Consider the following 20646-nt stretch of genomic DNA (forward strand, 5'->3'; position numbering starts at 1 on the left):
TTTTGTTGCGAAGTTGCAGGATTGTATTTTTCGCATATTCCTAAATATGCTGTACAAGTTACATAAGTGCTGGATATATTTAGGAATTTGCGAAAAATACAATCCTGCAACTTCGCAACAAAATCGCGCGGAATTTTCGTCGACAACAACACAACAAACCGGTAACGGCGCTATTAACCTAAATAAATAGCAGCATTAATAGTGGCCGGTTGCTGTTTTCTTCTCTGTAAGAATTAACCTACATTAGAATTTTGGCATTTAAAGCAGTCTTGGAAATATTCCCTCACTCTATCAGATTGATTGACTAATTAATTAAATCGATACCCTTTATGTGTGACAGTTTTCCTTACCTCCTATTGGTAGATACTAGGATTGGAATATTTGGCGGGATTCGATCCTGCAACACCCGGTTTCCAAATACTACTGTTTTGTTTTCCCTTGTCCTCTTTCGGTGTATACTGACACAATTAGGTCATTTGATAGGGAGACAGTTACGTTGGAGGCGGTTGAAAATTTCAGATTTCAGCTCAGTTGCATGCTATGTCCTTGAACAATTTGAGGAAGGGGCTGGACAGATGCCTGCTCGCAATATCACTGTCGGAAACAATAAACTGATCAATCGAGAATTTGATGTTGTGATTGGGTTTTTAAAGCGCTGCATGACCCCTTAGTTGTTCTCTCCACTATATTCGGAAGAAGGCACTTGATGGGATAGTAACAACAACAACAAATACGTCTGCGATGTATTGAGAAGCACTAAACATGACACACTTAAACTACGATCCAGTCTGTAGCAGTAGCTGTCATGGTTAGATGTCTGAGATCACTGAAACACCCTCACATCCCGCGCGCTCATGTCCCGAGGTCCACACGCAGCGCGCCAATCCCCTCCTACACAGCTGGCGCCAATGTTCAGAGGTCAGTGAAAACTACCATCGCGGCCACAGCTGCAGTTGCGGGTGCGCGTGTGTGCCAGAGTGCGCAGCCCTCGCCCATGGAGGGCGTCAGGTACGAGTGGAGTGCTAGGAATTTGGATGTTTGATTATCTCCAGCGCAAACACCCACCATTTTGAATTCCTCTCACGCACATGTCCACTTCTATCCCCACTCACCCAGCACACTGGTCACTTCGCTAGCTCCCGCTGTCACAGAGAAGAGCAGACAGGCCGGAGCATTATTTGTATCTAACCACACGTCACAGGCTGAGATAATCTGTTACTTCCAGTTGCCAACTCCCCGTAACCACCCTTGCAGCTAGCCATGGTGTACAGCAAAACGAGCATCTGCGGCTTGGATGTATACTGTAGTTCTAACCAATTCCACTCCGACATAAACCCCCAGTTTAAAAATCCCACTTTACCCAATCCGAGACAGCGAAGTTGTTGGCCATACACTTCGAATTTCTCACGCAAAATATAGACCTCCACTCTTTTATACAATTTATTTTCAAATACAGAAGGAATCATGGCATACACGTTCTTTTCACATCGCTAAAGTATCTTTACTTGTTGTGGAAGTCCTGTAACAGTATGGCATAGGCTACATTTCCTCTAAATATTTTCTCATCAGGTAGAAACAAATCTGTTCTAATTTGTTACATCAGGCATCACAGTACTAGAATGTTAACCTCATTTTTGGCTCATGATGGAATGCTAAGATCTACCTCTGTCACAGGATGCCTCCTCATTTTCGAACTCCCTTAAAATACCCAAATGCCTAGCTTCATACCACGGTAATAGCACAGAGAAATTGGAAATATCGGGTTTATACTACATATCTCTTTATAAATTCGGTAATACAACTAATTTTATTATGATGGTTGTCTATCTCTCTCTATAGGTGGGAGATTGAAATTCCGTTAAAAGATATGCCGCAACGAAACGCCTGATTACCGATCCAAGTCAAGAATTATATCCGTGCTACCTACACATCGCTTCCACCCACCAGGTGGCGCTTCTTTGATATCAAATTGATAGCCTAATTAATTAAATTGATCATGAGAGTCACTTTGCACGGTGAGTAACTTTTTTTTCCAACAGTCGGAGTGCACTCACTAGGTAGCTGAAATGAAAATCCCTGGAGAGAAAATGTTCTTTCAAATGGTTCAAATGGCTCTGAGCACTATGGGACTCAACTGCTGTGGTCATAAGTCCCCTAGAACTTAGAACTACTTAAACCTAACTAACCTAAGGACAGCACACAACACCCAGCCATCACGAGGCAGAGAAAATCCCTGATCCCGCCGGGAATCGAACCCGGGAACCCGGGTGTGGGAAGCGAGAACGCTACCGCACGACCACGAGATGCGGGCAAAATGTTCTTTTCGGCGAACACTATCAAGAACAGACATTTGAAGCTGACCGCAGAATTCTACCGCCAGCAACATACATTTTGCATAAGGACCGCACTCTTAAAAACACGTTCACAAGGATTATATTACTGTTACCCTGCATAAAAAGCTGTCTTGGTTCTACAGGCACACACACACAAGAGTCGCTAATAGTGTTATGCTTTCTGGTATAAATGCTGTCTGCGATTTGGAATCAGGTCATCCATTCAACAGCATACTTGCACTGAATCGTACGGAGACGTCTTTCAATGATTACAGCCACTGGCGAATCATATTTGTGCCACTATCATATCTCAAAACGAGTCGCCTTTTTTGAACCTACGTGCTAAGGATCCCATACAGCAAAAACTCCAGCATGGTATTTTAGACAGTCCCTCTGCATCTTGTAACTGCTCCTCAGTCTCTTCCCCACCCTCCTTGCACCTTTTTTCCGTGTGATCGTTCCAATTTAAATCAGAACTAAACGGAAGTCGGAGAGCGCTATATCTAAGTACTTCTGCATCCCATGGATAAAGAGGACGAGCTGAGTTAATGCGACAGGACCATGTTTTGACCAGTCGGTGGAAGTGTGAACACATTGCTATAACCCCACCAGCTGTGAACAATGTGTAAGGCCAGTGCCAAATGAAGATTTTTCTGCAACACGAGGTAGTAAAAAAAGACACTACAAGCAGTTATGGCGGTGAAAATGAGCAAGACCCCACATCATTCAGGAATTGGAAGAAGGATGAGGATCTTGCTGCTGCATTGCGGTGTGTCTCCAAATGACATACAGGTACTGCAGTCCAAAGGTGATATATGTCTCTCAGGGTACCTTCATGTCTGTCACCAAAACATTCTCTCCCTCCTGGTTTCTTTTATACCATCCAACAGAGAAAAACTATGAATTATAAAAACTTCACTAACATCACCCGGTAGAGAACGTGATATTACCGCATCTCTGTCTTCTGATATATCGAAAACAAATACCATCTGTATGCTGGCATCGAGCATACGTAGCGATCCTATTAAACATATGGGTATTGGTTCAGTGGAGCAGATGGCTCATGATCGAAGTCGCTTCCATAGACCAGTGTGAAGTCTTGTCACCTGTACTGCAGGACGACCATATCCCACAGACTATTAATTGCAAGTGAGGTTCCCTGTCTCGTTGTTTGATACTTTTTTTTCTGCTGTGACACATCCAAGCAGTGTATGACTACAGCTACATACACCACCATCATATTGTTTTTCCCATCATGACTTCGCGGGCTGTATCAGGTACTAAACCAACATTAGTATGCCTCGATCCATTCTCTCTCACAGAAAACTGGACATCACATGGTGTAAATTATGCTGCTGCTGCTGCTTCCACAACACACAAAGGATGACTAAAATATAAGACAGAGGAGGTGTTTCTTGTTGACAAAAAAATGCAGATGACATCACATCATATGGAAACTGGAAGAGTTTTGCACCATTGGGGAGCGTTTCAAAACAGCTGTCTGACCTTTACATACAAAGTCATATTTTGCAGTGAGGTGTTAGCAGACATCTAGGTGTTTCATTTCTATTGATCCCTCATATTGCAGTCATGTACGTGATCACTGTTTTGGTGAGGCCCTCCCAAGAGGGCGTTGCCCCGCACCAAGACTCTCTATTCATCTCAAACAAGTAATATCAATCAATCAATATGTGGTAATCAACAGTGTACTAGTGGGTGGATGGGATGCAAAAGATCCTGTCGATGTTATCATAGTTGACAGTATGATCAATTTTAGCAATTTTACACGTTTTTCCATAATTTCAACGCCACCAGCGTGCTTCCCAGTTTCCTGTATCATTGCTAAACCACCCTTCCACTACTTTGCGATTACCACGTACTAGATTTCGAATGTAGATAGATGACTGTGTAGTACATCCATTCATTGTTAATTCTCGAACATATATATATATCAAAGGATACCAGACAGAATGCTATACCGATCTACATATTTTTAACACTTCGATCATAGTGCATAATTTACGATTACGATTGCCCTTCTTTCCCTATATTGATGGGAGTCACAGAGCATTCTCACATTCCTGAGATCAAGTTGGAGATTGAAAGATCTCCCTGCATTGCCTTTGACCAACTTCCCACCCCCTGCACCACTGTCATCGATTTAATTCGCAGTTCACCAGAAGTATAAGGCTACTATATGCGCTAAATCCACATCTCATGAGGGAACAGGGCAGGCCGAGTCCGTAACTGCTGTTCAGAGAAGACTGTTCCGCACCAGACTTACTGACGGCGCCCATCCAAGTGCACAAGATCATTCCAGATGGAGCTCTATGACAGACGTAGTTTGAACCATTTTACGTAAATCAACTGCGGCATGAGTTCAGGAGTATTGTTCTAGTGTCTGAGGTCAGTACTAACAAGGGAACCTCCCCATCGCACCCCCCTCAGATTTAGTTATAAGTTGGCACAGTGGATAGGCCTTGAAAAACTGAACACAGATCAATCGAGAAAACAGGAAGAAGTTGTGTGGAACTATGAAAAAAATAAGCAAAATATACAAACTGAGTAGTCCATGCGTAAGATAAGCAACATCAAGGAGAACATGAATCAGACGCGCCGTGGTCCCGTGGTTAGTGTGAGCAACTGCGGAACGAGAGGTCTTTGGTTCAAGTCTTCCGTCGAGTGAAAAGTTTAATTTTTTATTTTCAGACAATTATTATCTGTCCGTCCGTCCGTCCGATTCGATCACTTTTTTGGGAGTGATTAACACATCCACAAGAAAACCTAAATCGGGAAAGGTAGAAGAATCATTTTACCCATTCGCCTAATGTACAAGTTAGGTGGATCGACAACATATTTCTGACATGTGACGCACATGCCGTCGCCAGTGTCGTATAGAATATATCAGACATGTTTTCCTGTGGAGGAATCGGTTGACCTATGACCTTGCGATCAAATGTTTTCGGTTCCCATTGGAGAGGCACGTCCTGTCGTCTACTAATCGCACGGTTTTGCGGTGCGGTCGCAAAACACAGACACTAAACTTATTACAGTGAACAGAGACGTCAGTGAACGAACGGACAGATCATAACTTTGGGAAAATAAAGAAAATAAAATTTTCACACGAGGGAAGACTTGAACCAAGGACCTCTCGTTCCGCAGCTGCTCACGCTAACCACGGAACCACGGCGCGTCTGAGTTTATGTTCTCCTTGATGTTGCTTATCTTACGCATGGACTACTCAGTTTCTATATTTTGCTTATTTTTTTCATAGTTCCACACAACTTCTTACTGTTTTCTCGATTGATCTGTGTTCAGTTTTTCAAGGCCTATCCACTGTGCCAAGTTATAACTAAATCTGAGGGGGGTGCGATGGGGAGGTTCCCTTGTAAGAAGGTATTGATAAGAGAGAAATGATCGTGGACATTAACACATGCGTTCCTAAGGCTACGTGCTTCTGCACTTAAAACACGCTATAATGCTAGATCAGTGCGGTTTTCGACCTATTAGTCGCATGGAATGCAGTGCTGTTAATACTCCAAAATAAGAAATATATTTCCAGTACATGAGATACGTTCTCTCTTAAAGTTTCTCTACGATAAACTATGGGGACAAACTGTAAATTTATAAAATTACTGCCTTGCGCACCAAACAGAACATCGATTCTTTGCAACACAAACACTACATAGGTTTCCAGAGACGTATGGCTCCTGCTGTTTACGAGGTTCAAGCCCGATTACAGTACGGAAATTATGATACGTTCACGACTGCCCTATAAAACGATCGTTGACAGCCTAAAATGCATACGAAGAAACAGTGACAACTTACAAGGAAATAAACACCAAGATCAGTAGCCAGAGGGGATGTAACAGTCTTACCGCAGTTTATCACCGCCCCTGGTAACCTTCATCTTGCACACTGAAGTAATGGTCCCCGATGTTAGGCTGTGCTCCTCATGAGCGGAATAATATTGCCGTTTCGTTTTGACGCCACGTCTCTAGAGTGCCTTCTCTCTCCACTACTAAGGTGTATATATGTAGCATCAGTCGACTCTCCTCCTCCAGAATACCCAATTTTATTGATTTTACTCAGTACTCATTTCATGGTATTTGTCTCTAATTTTATGTGTTCTCAGTCAATTTTCGTAATTTTACTAGGTTTTTGCAATTTTACATATTTCATGGTACTTCCCACAATTTTTACGTATCTCACCTCAATTTTTAGTATCTATACTAGGATTTACACGAATTTTACTTCATCTTCCATATTTTTCCACAGTTTTACATATGTATATATTCATATTGCTGACATACCTATTTTCTACGAGAATACTTGCGCATCTTATAAACCAACCTTCTAAAAAATCCTAAGACTTGCCCTCTCCCCGATGATCCACTTGCATGCATTCAGGATAGCACGAGCATCGGAAGTACAGTAACAGTCGGTTCGTACCTATATGAAACTGAAGACTCGATTTACGTCCAAGATGTGCAGAAGAGAAATTTACTACTTGGCTTACATCTCCGTTCTTCTATAAGAGGGTACCGAAACAGGTTTTCGATCGATGGACACGTTTCATCACACATGAGTTGGAAGTCCTCTAATGACTGTGGTATGAAGAGGTTTGCTGCTGATGATCGCAGGTAGATAATGCTCTAAGTCACACACAGAACACGCAGTTGTATACGAGCAGATAGCAGGTTATACCACACAACTGATACGCTTCGAGAGAACAACGAAAAAAAATTGTTCAATTCGTGATAAATGAACTGCAGCAACATCTCCTTCTCTCCCTCCTAACCGATCACTCCATCTACTTTCTATCGCCCTTTAACGCAGATCAATGTCAGTTTAGAGGCAGATGGCTCTCTTTTCCAGGAAAGCATCAAAGACAGCAGTCAACTTGGATGTATTACCATTACCACAATGGACGTGCAGTAGAAAGTTGTTAAAAAAACTATACAGCAACTGCTTGTGAGGTATTTGTTAGCTGACACTGCATGGTTGTGATTGGTCGAGAGAATAGAGGAGTTCATTGTAAATACTGATTGTTACGGTTTGAAATACCGAAGCAGTCCTGCACAGGGTCAAACACGCGATCCATTCTGCAATTGTATATTGCAGTCATCCCAGCTGGTGATACAGCGCTCTTTAGCTAAGGATAAAAAATTATAAGGCGATTGCCGATAACTTTGGGGTGACACTTGGACTTGTGACATTTGGTGGTCATCCATGTTCAAAATTCTATTCCATCCGTCTTATCGCTTTCCACGAAAAATGACTGTTCCCGGTGGTTTCATGTCAACTTTTTTCTCGTAGTCCTCTTGCTGTACCATACTCGTTCCCATGTATAAGAACTTTCGTGCACCAAGCAGAAGACATGCAAGTACTTCCTCATTCCTCCACAATTTCCTCGCGTTTCGGCATATTTTCCCTAAATCTATAACTATTTTCCGTCAATTTTCGCAACTTTATCGATTTTATGTCACGACAGAACTTAATTTCGGTGATCCGACAGGAACCAATGTTAACACTATGGTAAAGCCGTTGACATTTAATAGGAAATCGGACGTTAGTTTATGAATAGCCCTCATACCTACAGTTTATTCCATTCCGTGTGACAAAGATGAGCTGTATGCCATAAAAATCTACTCTCAAAACTTTCCTAAATTTTTATAGGACGTGAAAAGTAGTGTAGTTTTATTGCTTGAGCACTCCGATGACTTTTAGAAAAAGATTGGTCGACGGGAAGAATGATCTTTTCAGCAATCGTCACATGCCCTTTATTTTTGATTGATCTTCGGAGTTTCGTAACTGACCTAGTATAAACCTGTGACGTTACAGTACTCTCACGAGTTACTCTCATGAAATCTGTTATTATCGTAATTTCTTTGTGACAGCAAGAACCTGCAACCATCATTTTGCGGTTTGACAACGTCTGCTTGAATTTTTTTGGCTTATTGTCAGAATGAGTTCGCAGTCACTGTCTAGACTGTTCCTTACTATTAGAGTCCACGCACGGGATGTATGTCTCGTCCCCAGTCACGAATATTTTCAGAAGTTCCTCCTTCTTTTTGCGGTTACACTGATAGAGTGTCAAGACCGGACCACCTTTCAGTTTTCTGAACACCAGTGATACACTTCTATATGCACTATGCATTAAAATTATTATAACCTAACCTACATGGAACAGTGTTAAAGAGGATTATGCTTGAAATCTGAGGCACATCGTCCGAAACTCTGTAAACTACGAACCGACGTCTCGCACGCAGTTTCATCAAGATGTTGCACAAGTTGATCCTCACATCTGAATGTCGTTCTCGACCACTTTCATCATGCACATTTATGAGACCAGCCATGACTTTTCTGCACCACCCCGTCGCAACATTACCACTCATTACCGCATCCCTATATGCTGTTGTTGTTGTGGTCTTCAGTCCAGAGACTGATTTGACGCAGCTCTCCATACTACCCTATCCTGTGCAAGCTTCTTCAAGTACCTACTGCAACCTACATCCTTCTGAATCTGCTTACTGTATTCATTAGACGGCACAATCTCTACTGAATCTCGGTGGCAGTGACTCGTTCTACTTACAGGAAGCCAATAATAGAACGTACCTCACTGTTGGCAAGAGGAGCGATAACGCTATCCACTTCAGAAAGAAACGGAGAGCAAACTGACGCTACGTGGTTTTCAGTCTCTTGTTCCAACAACCCAAGAGTCATGAAGCTACAAGCATTCGTTTATTTTTAATAGCCAGTCGGAGATTAACTTATGAATAGTCCTCGTATTTCTGCGGGTAACAGGTTCGTTCGACGCACGCTGTGGCGGTTATAGGAGTTAATTAAGTAACGAACTCGTGGTCCAGGCCGTGAAGGCCCAAGGGTGTCAACCAACCCTGAGGCGTCATGTAGACGAGATATGGACGGGCATGTGGTAAGCACGCAGTATTTCCCGCCATTTTCCCGACTTTTCAGACAGTGGGGCCGCTACTTTTAATTCGTCGCTCCTCAATTGGGTCATGAACTGAGTACAGTCCGTAGCAGTCTTCCCACCAAGGAAAAATCCTTAGTAGTACCGGGAGTAGAACCAGGATCCCCCGCACGGTAGCCATCTACGCTGACCAATCATCCACAGAGGCGGACATATAAGCTCACTAGCTAACCCTAATTGGTTAACGTATAGGTTTCTGCGAAATGCAATCTGCTTGTGTTCAAAATAAACGTGACGTTAGTTGTGTAAACACATTTGACTGTGCAGTTGCTGCTTGACTATGGTTAGCTGTATTTATGACGTAACTGGTTCAAATGGCTCTGAGCACTATGGGACTTAACATCTATGGTCATCAGTCCCCTAGAACTTAGAACTACTTAAACCTAACTAACCTAAGGACAGCACACAACACCCAGCCATCACGAGGCAGAGAAAATCCCTGACCCCGCCGGGAATCGAACCCGGGAACCCGGGTGTGGGAAGCGAGAACGCTACCGCACGACCACGAGATGCGGGCTATGACGTAACTGCAACTTCTTAAAATGAACTACATTTCGTGTAAATCTTTCGATTGAGCTTCCATTCGGGGGGTCGCATGATAGTGACCAGTGCTTGTACAGTGTACCAAAGTAGTGGTCGTTTTGAGCTTGAGCTGTTGCGTATGGATATGGGAGAAAGGATGGAAACCGATGCTGTAATAGACCCTGTTCAAAGTTCATCAATTAACTTAACTTTACCAAACAATGCATACATAACAGCGTCTTATGCCCTCATTCCATCGCACACTATGGAGGGCTTAGGTGCTAATCGCTGTGATCAGCAAGAGTAGACTGCGACTTCAAGTCTCCTTGTTGACCAAATTCTGGCTGTCTTCAGACTGAACTTGACTAAGTTGGTGCACATTAGTAATATCCTGTACAAAAAGTTAAATCTGAGAAAATGTGAGTGAATTATGCAACAAACAGGAAAGCACAAAGCATCACAAGTCTTCTACTGTAAACCGTTCGTGAAGTTCCAAGAATGATTGAATTCCTGTCGTATAAGCGACGCCAGCGCAGTAACGACGGTGGCAGTTGTGCTATCAGCTGTAAATAACAAATGTGCAGTTGACAGGTAATTTGTGAGCAGGCAGCGTTAAGCAGTGGACGTGTGACCATAGGGTGTCAACGTTGCTATCTCGCAAACTGCACTGTGGTAACGGGCTATATCTCTAATTACGATCTAAAGAAAATAAAAGCGTGTGCAAACTTAATTCTCGCACAAAAACAACGATGGGTGGAAGCCTGTCACGACTTGACTGAAATGCAAAACGCGGAATAAATCACCACGGGTGACGATACTTGGTGTTATCAATATGAAGCTACCACAAAACGACAGAGTACAGTTGGGTCACTGATGGCTCGCCAAGACCGAAGAAGGTGAAAACGTGCAAATTGAACAACGTCCCAAAGAAGGACTTTTCTGACGGTTTCACATGCTTGTATAAAAGCTCAGAGCGTTGTACTCATGTTGGGAAAGACTATGTAGAACACCTGAAGCACTAAACCACCATCTCATCTTTCCTATATTTTTTATTGAGGCTCGGATCTATTTGGACTGATTGGAATTTCTAAAATAAACATAGGAGAAAGAAAAGAAAGACACACACCTGCTTATACTAACTTATAACTTTATAGCACGAATGAAAGTCTTTCACATTTTTGATTGCTTATCTGTTGTGCAGAATGTGGTGAGAATGTCCAGAAACTTTCCAGATGTTTTGAGTTCAGTCAGCACTTTCTTTTCATTACGCATCTGTACGAATACTATTTTATGCCAGTAGTTCTGTAGCGAGCTAGTTCTGTAGCATGGTGTTGCTCTATCTGATCGGGAAGACTGAAGACTATATTTACCACAGTGTTCAGTCCTATAGCAGTAATAGCAACAACTATTACATATTCATTGTTTAATGCCATGGAGTGTGGGTCCAGTCCAAAGTTTGGTTTCATGTGGCTCTCTACGCTAGTCTATCCTGTGCCAGCCTTTTCGTTTCTGCATAACTACTGGGACCTCCGTTTTTTGAACCTTCTTACGGTAGTCACCCATTGGACTCTCTCTGCAATTTTTACTCCCCCCACCCACCTTCCACCCACCCCCTCCCCAAACATACACTTTCCTTCAGTACCAAATTACCGATAGCCGCGCGGGATTAACCGAGCGGTGTAAGGCGCTGCAGCCGTGGACTTTGCGGCTGGTCCCGGCGGAGGTTCAAGTCCTCCCTCGGGCATGGGTGTGTGTGGTTGTCCTTAGGATGCTTTAGGTTAAGTAGTTTGTAAGCTTAGGGACTGATGACCTTAGCAGTTAAGTCCCATAAGATTTCACACACACACAGACACACACAAATTAGCGATACCTTGATGTCTCTGATGCCTCAGGATGTGCTCTATCGAGTAATCCCTTATTTTTTCTCAAGTTGTGCCGTAAATGCCTTTACTTCCCAGTTTGATTCAGTAACTACAAAAAATGGTTCATATGGCTCTGAGCACTATGGGACTTAACTTCTGAGGTCATCAGTCCTCTAGAACTTAGAACTACTTAAACCTAACTAACCTAAGGACATCACACACATCCATGCCCGAGGCAGGATTCGAACCTGCGACCGTAGCAGTCGCGCGGTTCCGGACAGAAGCGCCTAGAAGTGCTCGCCCACCGCGGCCGGCTCAGTAACTGCAACTCGAGTAATTAAAAGTGGTATGATTTCGAAAAGATAATAAAACTATACTGACTCCCAATTTTGGCTTTCCAGCCGACACTGCGTGTGAGTTACATTAATTTAATATTGGAGGGGATGGTTGTTATTCCTTTAACGCCGGAGTTATCTGCACGGTGTGGCATCACACGTTACGGAATCGCCCGTGCGAACGAGTTCCGCTGTACACGGAAATAATGTGTCAGCAAGCGCAAGCAAGGCGGAAGTATAGTTGAGTCGGCCTAAGTTTATCCCTGACAACTGCATCGGCCTGGGCACAGCAGTTTCGCGGGCCTACCTGAACCAATAACTTCGCGCGGTTTTGTAAACGTCTCCGTGGCAATGTCTGTGTTGTCACAGCTCTGTAGACGATTACTGTTTTCGACTGCCGTTGAAAGCTGGCTATAGTGCTATGAGCTGTCATGGATTTTCTTAGCTGTTTCGACTATAGACGAGACGAAATAACGTACATAATTCTCATCGCGCATCTGGATCCGAGTTTTGAACCGGCACTGGTGAAGTTATTATACATATTTCTTTTGATTATTATTGTTTATCTTATAAATTATTACATATTAGTACTTTTTACATAAACATAGAATTAATTTTACTTAACAAAGTCGACAACTTGTTATTTTATTACATATCAGTTCTGAAAAGGAACTTCGAGCTATGGTAAAAAAAAAAAAAGGTCCACGTTATGTGGAGGGTCATGGAATAACTATTTTTCCTGCGGGGAGTATTTATTTTTCCAATTTTTTATATCGTTGTGATATATACGACCTGCACTAGTTATAGTTCCATTATTTCGTTCCTTTACCAGTAGACGGTCTAGAAACAGAAGCAAATAAACAGAAATATAACTGAAATTGATTTCAACAAAGGTGTGTCACCCAAAACAGCAGTGAAAGAAGGAATGAAGTTTTGATTGGCTTTATCCAGTTTTGGAACTATGTTCATCCGCCTTCTTGTTGTGATCTGTATATCTTAGGTTCATTGAGTTTACGTTCTACAAGATCCCGCGTGGTTTTACAGAGAAACAAAAACGGAGTTTGCCTCGGCTGTTTGGAAGTAACAAGGCCACAAAAAAAAAAGACGAGAGAAAACCGTGTGCAAGGAAGTGGCTAATACAAGAAAAGAAATCACCCACGTTCCCTCACTTAACCAGCTGGGAGCCGTTGATTTCCGCAGTTATCTCAGAATGGATGTATCATACGTTTGGAAACTGCTGAACATCATCAAACGGTTCTTAACGAAAACGTATACAGTCATGTGAGTGTAACCTCCGAGGAGAGGCTGTTAGCTACAATATGCTTTCTAGCCACTCGCAGAAAGTTAAAGAGGACCCCAGATTCAGTGCAGTCGTATCCCCTCAATTAATAACTAAAATGATTCCCGAATCGTACAACGAGATTCATAGCTGACTGAGGAAATACATCAAACTAAAGCAAAATAAGTAAAACGTTCATGTAAACGTTATTAATTAATTTGTGTATGTAGTATAAAAGATGACCTGTAAGTTTAAGAAACTCATTTCTGATTCGAAGAAGAAAGAACACACATGGCGATGGCGCACATAATTTAATAAAAACAACGCCAAACAAACAACCACATAACAAATGAAGCATTTAGCAGCGGTAAAAAAATTACTTTGCTCTCAATACCAGAGGGCTTAGATATAGGCTGGAATTTTTTAACACTTATAAAAATGAAGCAATTATATTTTATGAATTAATCTCCATTGAATGTCAATATTTCGATCTTCAGATTTCATTTCTGATATGTGCAGAAATACGGAAGATCGACGGACTTTTATTCTATGCGCCAAATGAAACCACTATGGATTCGATAAAAAATTTAAAAATGCTTCATTTCTTGCATGTGTGTTGCTATACTCCTCGTACGACGTGTCCCACAAACATCTGCAGTCTTGAAATTTCTCCAGAAACTCTGTCCTTGAGGTTTTGTTCGCCTCGCACCCTGTCATGTGTATCAGAACAGCATTTTATCCCGTGCACGTTGACAAAAGACGAACTTCTGTAGGGCAGCTGGCAGGACAGCAGAACTCCAGTTTGTATGGTGGAGTGCGGGGGCGGTCAGCTGTCGGGTGGTCCTACCCGGCCGACATCTCAACAAGGAATGTTCGTCGGTCGGCCAGTCAAAACGTCTACATACGTCCAAGTCGGTCGATCGATTGGCGCGCGTGCAGTCCCTTTAGGAACAATTATTATCGGTGACCATCGTGTAACGGATCCCGAAATTAAGGCACGCTTTCATTGGTCTCTCTTATGAACGGCTTATGGCGAAAGTGCGCTATCATTGGTTCGCCACATGACGGGTTGCATGCTTAAAGGGTTGAAGGAGAACGATTAGCCTCGAATCCTGTCGACGGAGAGAGACGGAGAACATCTCGGATTAGGGGAGGACAGACAAAGAAATCGCCGTGTCCATAGCAAATGATCCTTCTAGGTATTTCCTGAGATGATTTAGGCAAACTGGAAAACATAAATCTGGATGGCCCGAAGGAGACTTCAGCCGCTGTCCTCTTTAATGGAAGTTCACACTGTCGAATGGCACATAATGAAACAATCATCTTCTAATGCATTCGTACGTGAGGCTTCGTGCCCCTCAAAGGCTGAGTATACTTGACGAGTGTAGGTCCGCAACGCTGTAGAGTGACTGCTAGTTTTTGTGTGGACAAACTCTGTCGGAAAACAGAGATGTTTTGCTGTCGCTATTGGTGCCAGTCTCTCCCAGTGAAATGCTAGCTGTGCTTTCCAAATAGTGTGGCTAGATCTTTTTACACTAAAAGAATCTCTCTTGCCTGGGATTTCCGGCCTCAGATGAACTCGCGCGGAAAGTCCGAAGCCCCAAGTAACAGCCGATACCGGTCTGAGGAGGCTGGAGGAGAAAGCGAAAGTTGGCAACGGTGCGCCGCGCAGTAGCCGCGCGCACGTTGGCAGCCTTGCAGCCGGGTCAGCTGTGCGACGCGGCGGCAGCCATGCTGTTCAGTGCGGGAGGCAGCCTCCTCACGGCAGTCGGTGTGTGGCAGTTGTTCTGTCGAGTAGTGTTGACAGAAGTGCGTGAGCGCGCGCGCACATTCTGCGTCGCGTGAGAACGCGCAGGCCGTGCGTGCGGGGAGCACGTGGCGGGGATCCGTAACTCACCTCGAGCCGTGCACTCTGCGATCCTTGGCGCGCCGCGGGGATGGAGGGCCTCAGACTAGCTATTCAGTGAGTTCTTACTTTTAGCTAAGAATTATACTGCACCAGTATTGTAGCTTTACGATGTATATGTCATCACTTTTGTCCGTGAATTGTATCAGAGACGGCTGATAAGCCCATCTCGTGATATTTTTGGTGAAACCAAACTGACGAAAACAGCAGTGCATTTGTCTGATATCAGAGTATCAGACTTCGTCTTAAAGTAAATGTTTGAATCTGGCTGGCTTCATAGCAGTACTCTCAACACAGAACAGCAACTTGATCAGTCACCATGTAAAAATAACTAATCTGTACTGGTGAACTGAACTGTGTATTTTGCATACAGTGGAGCATGAACAACAATTATATTTTCCCTCTAATTCGACGCGAGGGACGAATGACTTAGGTTCCTATTTCGTAAGTGCCATGGAGCCTAAACTGACTATTGCAGGATACGGCTATTCTGTGATGAAAAGATACATAATTATAAAGTTTTGGGAATCAAAGTTAAGTCTAGAACCAAAACAATTTGTCGTCGCAACCCATACAAAAGTTAAAAAGTAGCAATATATATTGTGTGTGTGATTGGATAGAAGAAGTTTAGAGATGCAGTGTAGAGGGAAATGGAAGTGAGCATCAAATAGATCGAAAGAGTGAAGACTGTGAAAATAAATAGGGCATTCTGTTGCCGATTGTTTTTTGTTTTTCTTCTGAACTTCATTTCTGTGCAAAATTGTTATTGTTTACGTGTGGCTCGTTTTGCTATACATTCCGGATACTGCCGAAAAACCTTGTATGATACTGCTGAGTAAAGAAATAGGCTGTGCTCTAAACTTTTATGTTTACTGAGTTTAAATGCTGCTATGTGCAATATGATCATAACACTTAACTGGTGTTCTATATGTTGTCACGCTTCCACATCCACTAGCGACTATTGTCGGCTGGTTACAGTCATTGTCGTTACACTTTTTATTTTACTTTTTTCCCGCGTGGCACGCTGCAGCCGGGTACGGGAGCAGAGTCGAGTGCTATTTACCTGTATGGCGCGCCGTTTTTGTGCGCGGCGAAGCACGTAAAAAGTGGCGTAACGCCCGCCCCCCGCACGCACACCCGGCGATATAAACGCTTGTCGATGTCACCGCACGCACGGGCGCAGTGCGACGTCCCGGAAAGGGTGCCGACGCCGCACCTTCGGAAAGACAATGGGCGTGCCTCTCGTGTTGTCCTGCGGCTGGTTAGCGCCGTGATTGCTGCTGAGTGGCTGGCGTCTCCTGGCCTTTGTTGTCTGCGCGTGCCTTGCCCGCCGCGTTTGTTTAGCTTCTCTCTTTTTTTCCGACCGCAGCCAGCCTGTGCAGCTGTCTGCCTTGTCTGCTCCTCTACGCCATCTTTCACTCTCTCCATCAGCTGATGACAGTGAAGCGTCGATGTCGCCGTGTTACGAGTTGTATCCCATTATCACTGCTGCTACCGCGTCCACGGTGTTTTAGCCCGCACTGCGTCTGTAAAATAGTTCTTTACAATGAAACAGGTAACAAGTTAATGTTTCTGAGGCAGTAGTCGGTACTGACTGCTACGATAAAGCGAATGGTACTTCGGCATATAAAATCTAATAACACCAACATAGTAACGCAATAGCGAAAACATGCAGTTCAGTATCCGTTCTCAAATTCTGTTTGAATCATACTTAATAAACAGAATGCAGAAAGTTAAGCTGAATATTCCAAACAATTTTCGAAGGAGAGAATATTTTAGTAACTGGGGAGAAATCGCGAATGACAAAATTCAATTCTGGGTCGACTGCTATTCCGTCTGTATGTGAATGACCTTCATCAAGCACAAATGATACTTCTTGCAGACAATACTAATCTTAAGTGGTTCTCTGAAAATGACTGCCCCTTATTTTTGAAGAAAAAACACTATTTTCAGTTCGGTAGGCTAAACAAATAATCATGCCAACAACTGATGTAGCACACGAATAGGAGTCAGTAAACAGGAGAGAATGTTCTAAATTTTAGGGTATACATATTGATGAAAACTTGAATGAAAAGAAACATATTAACGAGTTGCTCAAACTATTAAACTCCGTTACTTTTGCTTCACGCTAACCTTGCAAACAAACGAATCAACCTCCTAACATGTTTTGCATATTTCAACTCAATAATGTGTTATGGAATAATTTTTTGAGGAACTCATAGCTTATACAGTAGTGGTTGCGCAAAAGCGAGCAGTGAGAATATTATGCGGTGTTGAGCAGCAGTCGTCTTGTAGGGACCTCTTCCAGAAGATTTACATTTCAACTGCGTCTTCACGATATATATTTGCTAATGAATTAAATTCGTCATAAATAATCCTCCATAATTTGGGAAGAGCAGCGATGCCGATACTTACAACACTAGAGGAAAAATGACCTTAATTGAAGCTGCTGACACAGAGAGGAGCAAAGCATGTTTTAAATCTAACGTAAAATCATTTTTGCTGGTAATTCCTTTTATTCTATGGTAAAATGTCATTTAAAACGGGTAGACTGTAAAAAATTAGTTTTAAGTGTCGTTACATGGATAGGACTAAAAGATGATGTATTAATTAATTTTAAATCGAATAGTTTTTATGTATCCTGCAAACTGACTCGTTTCAAATAATTTCAGTGAAAATGTCGCTGAAGTGATCTATGGAACATATACGCTGAAGTCACAAAACCTACGGGGTACCACCTAATATCGAGTCGAACCTGCTTCTGCCTGACATAGTGTAGCGACTCGACGTGGTATGGACTCAGCAAGTCGTTGGAAGTCCCCTGCAGAAATATCGAGCCATGCTGCCTCTACAGCCGTCCACAATTGCGAAACTGTAGCTGCCGCAGGACTTCGTGCACAAACTGGCCTCTCGATTATGTCCCGTAGATGTTCGATGGGTAGTCAAGTCATTCGCTCGAATTGTTCAGAATGTTCTTCAAATCGATCGCGAACAGTTTTGACCCGGTGACATGGCGCATTGTCATCTATAAAAAATCCATCGTTGTTTCGTAACATGAAATACGTGAATGGTTGCAAGTGGTCTCCAAGTAGCTGAACAGTCAGTGATCGGTTCAGTTGAGCCAGATGACCCAGTCCGTTGCATGTAAACACAGCCCACACCAATATGGAGCCACAACCAGCCTGCACACTGCCTTGTTGCCAACTTCCGTTCATGGCTTCGTGTGGTCTGCTAATTGTCCAAAAAAAAAAAAAAAAAATACGCTTCGTGTGGTCTGCGCCACACTCGAACCGTACCACCAGCTCTATCAACGGAAATCGGGACTCATCTGACCAGGCCACGGTTTTCCGGTCGTCTGTGATCTAACCGATACGGTCACGGACCCACGAGAGGCACTGCAGGCGATATTCTTCTAGTAGCAAAGGCACTCAAGTCGGTCGTCTTCTGCCATAGCCGATTAACGCCAGATTTGGCCGCACTGTCCCATATGATTTCTGTGGTTATTTCACGCTGTGATGCTTGTCTGTTAGAAATGACAACTCAGCACAAACGCCGCTGCTCTCGGTCGTTCAATGTAGAACGTCGGCCACTGTGTAGTACGCGGTTCGGATGCCTAAAATTCGTTATTGTCGGCCCACTCTTGACACTGTAGATTTCAAAATACTGAATTCCCTAACGAATTTCGGATGGAATATCCTGTGTGTCTAGCGCCAACTACCATTCCGCGTAGCCAGCCGCTGTGGCCGAGCGGTTTTAGGCACTTCAAAAAAAATGGTTCAAATGGCTCTGAGCACTATGGGACTTAACTTCTGAGGTCATCAGTGCCTTAGCACTTAGAACTACTTAAACCTAACCAACCTAAGGCATCACACACATCCATGCCCGAGGCAGGACTCGAACCTGCGACCGTAGCGGTCGCGCGGTTCCAGACTGTTACGCCTAGAACCGCTCGGTCACCCCGGCCGGCTCTAGGCGCTTCAGTCCGGAACCGCGCTGCTGCTACGGTCGCAGGTTCGAATCCTGCCTCGGGCATGGATGTGTGTGACGTCCTTATGTTAGTTAGGTTTAAGTAGTTCTAAGTCTAGGGGCTGATGACCTCAGATGTTAAGTCCCATAGTGCTTAGAGCCATTTGAACCATTCTGCGTTCGAAGTGAGTTAATTCCCTGAGGCCATAATCACACAGGAAACCTTTTCACATGAATTACCTGAGAACAAATGACAGCTCCGCCAATGCACTGCCCTTTTGTACCTTGTGTATGCGATACTATCGCCATCTGTGCATGTGAATATCGGTCTCCCATTCCCATAACTTTCGTCACACCAGTGTAATTGTCTATAGTAAGTACACCTATGGCCTCATTGACGATAGTGATACGAATATGCGAGACCCAGGAAGAGCTGAAACATTTTGCTACCCAGTGATTAATAACTATCCATTGCTAGATAGGAGCCACGCTACAGACTTCTCCATGCATTGCAGTTTCCGGTTGCACAGCTTACTCAATAATCATCTGCTATTTTTCTAAATACTTAAAAATTGCCGCCGCGTGAAATTTCGTATTACCGAATTTAGTCTGTAGTGTTTCCAAAAGCGAGGGTAAGTTTCTTCGCAGGAATATTGTGATAAGCATTCTTGTTTCATACATCTGAGAAATACATGTGTCATTCGTACATGAGTAGTGATTGTGCTCTTGCAATGATAAAATCAAAAACAAGGAAGCCTGATCAGCCACTTTTGTTTTAACGCGGTTTTAAAAAAATCAACATTCAAAAAGAGCGGATGAAAAATGGCGTAAGTGGAGCCACCAGGGTACGTATTTCCAAGAGAACTTCAGTTCCAGTTAAATTTCTGTGTCAGATTCTACATGGTAACAGAAACACTGCCGGAAAAAATAATTTCGTTAAGTTACATCCTTACGACCCGCTGATCGGTCGCACAACGATTTTCCGCAAACTGCACTATAACTGCAAATGCAAATCTGTCACTTCTTCTTTTATTACTCTGTGGACGCCGTTGTTCAATTCTAAAGCTACTAAGAATTCTTTTATATGAATGCGTGGTGTCTGTTCTTTGGGACATATAATTGATTCGCCCTGCTGGGCAATGGATCCACCTTATTCAGTGCGGATGCACAAGTACGTCCGACCTCCTTCGGGAATCACAGAGTAGCAAGCATGGAGGAAATGGAAGGGGGCTGCGGATAGATGACACTCGGTGGGAGTGTGGGTCGTCCGTGAGGCGTACAAAGATATTCCGCGCAGTTGTGAGAAACACTGTGTCCCCCTGTGTCCCGGGTGGCGCAGTGGTTAACGCACATGCCTAGTAAGCAGGAGGGCCCGGGTTCGAATCCCCGTCCGGCACACATTCCTACTCGTCGCCGCAGATGCCGCACAAAGTCCTGATGTAGCTAATA

General features: G+C 43.5%; 1 protein-coding gene across 2 annotated transcripts in view; it reads left to right on the forward strand.

Annotated features, from left to right (window-relative positions):
• The window catches only part of LOC126175395 (tripartite motif-containing protein 2-like), a 412180-nt gene that overhangs the window by 116834 nt on the left and 274700 nt on the right, over positions 1–20646 (forward strand). Inside the window, exon 1 of one of the 2 annotated variants that reach the window (XM_049922182.1) lies at positions 15064–15288. The exons of the other annotated variant lie outside the window; for it this stretch is intronic. Within the exon in view, the coding sequence (XP_049778139.1) occupies positions 15263–15288 (26 nt within the window). The 5' untranslated portion in view covers positions 15064–15262. Of the gene's footprint in view, positions 1–15063; positions 15289–20646 lie in introns of those variants that run through there. 2 annotated transcript variants of the gene reach the window in all.

Source organism: Schistocerca cancellata, chromosome 3 (assembly GCF_023864275.1).
Source record: "Schistocerca cancellata isolate TAMUIC-IGC-003103 chromosome 3, iqSchCanc2.1, whole genome shotgun sequence".
NCBI classification, from domain to species: Eukaryota; Metazoa; Arthropoda; class Insecta; order Orthoptera; family Acrididae; genus Schistocerca; species Schistocerca cancellata.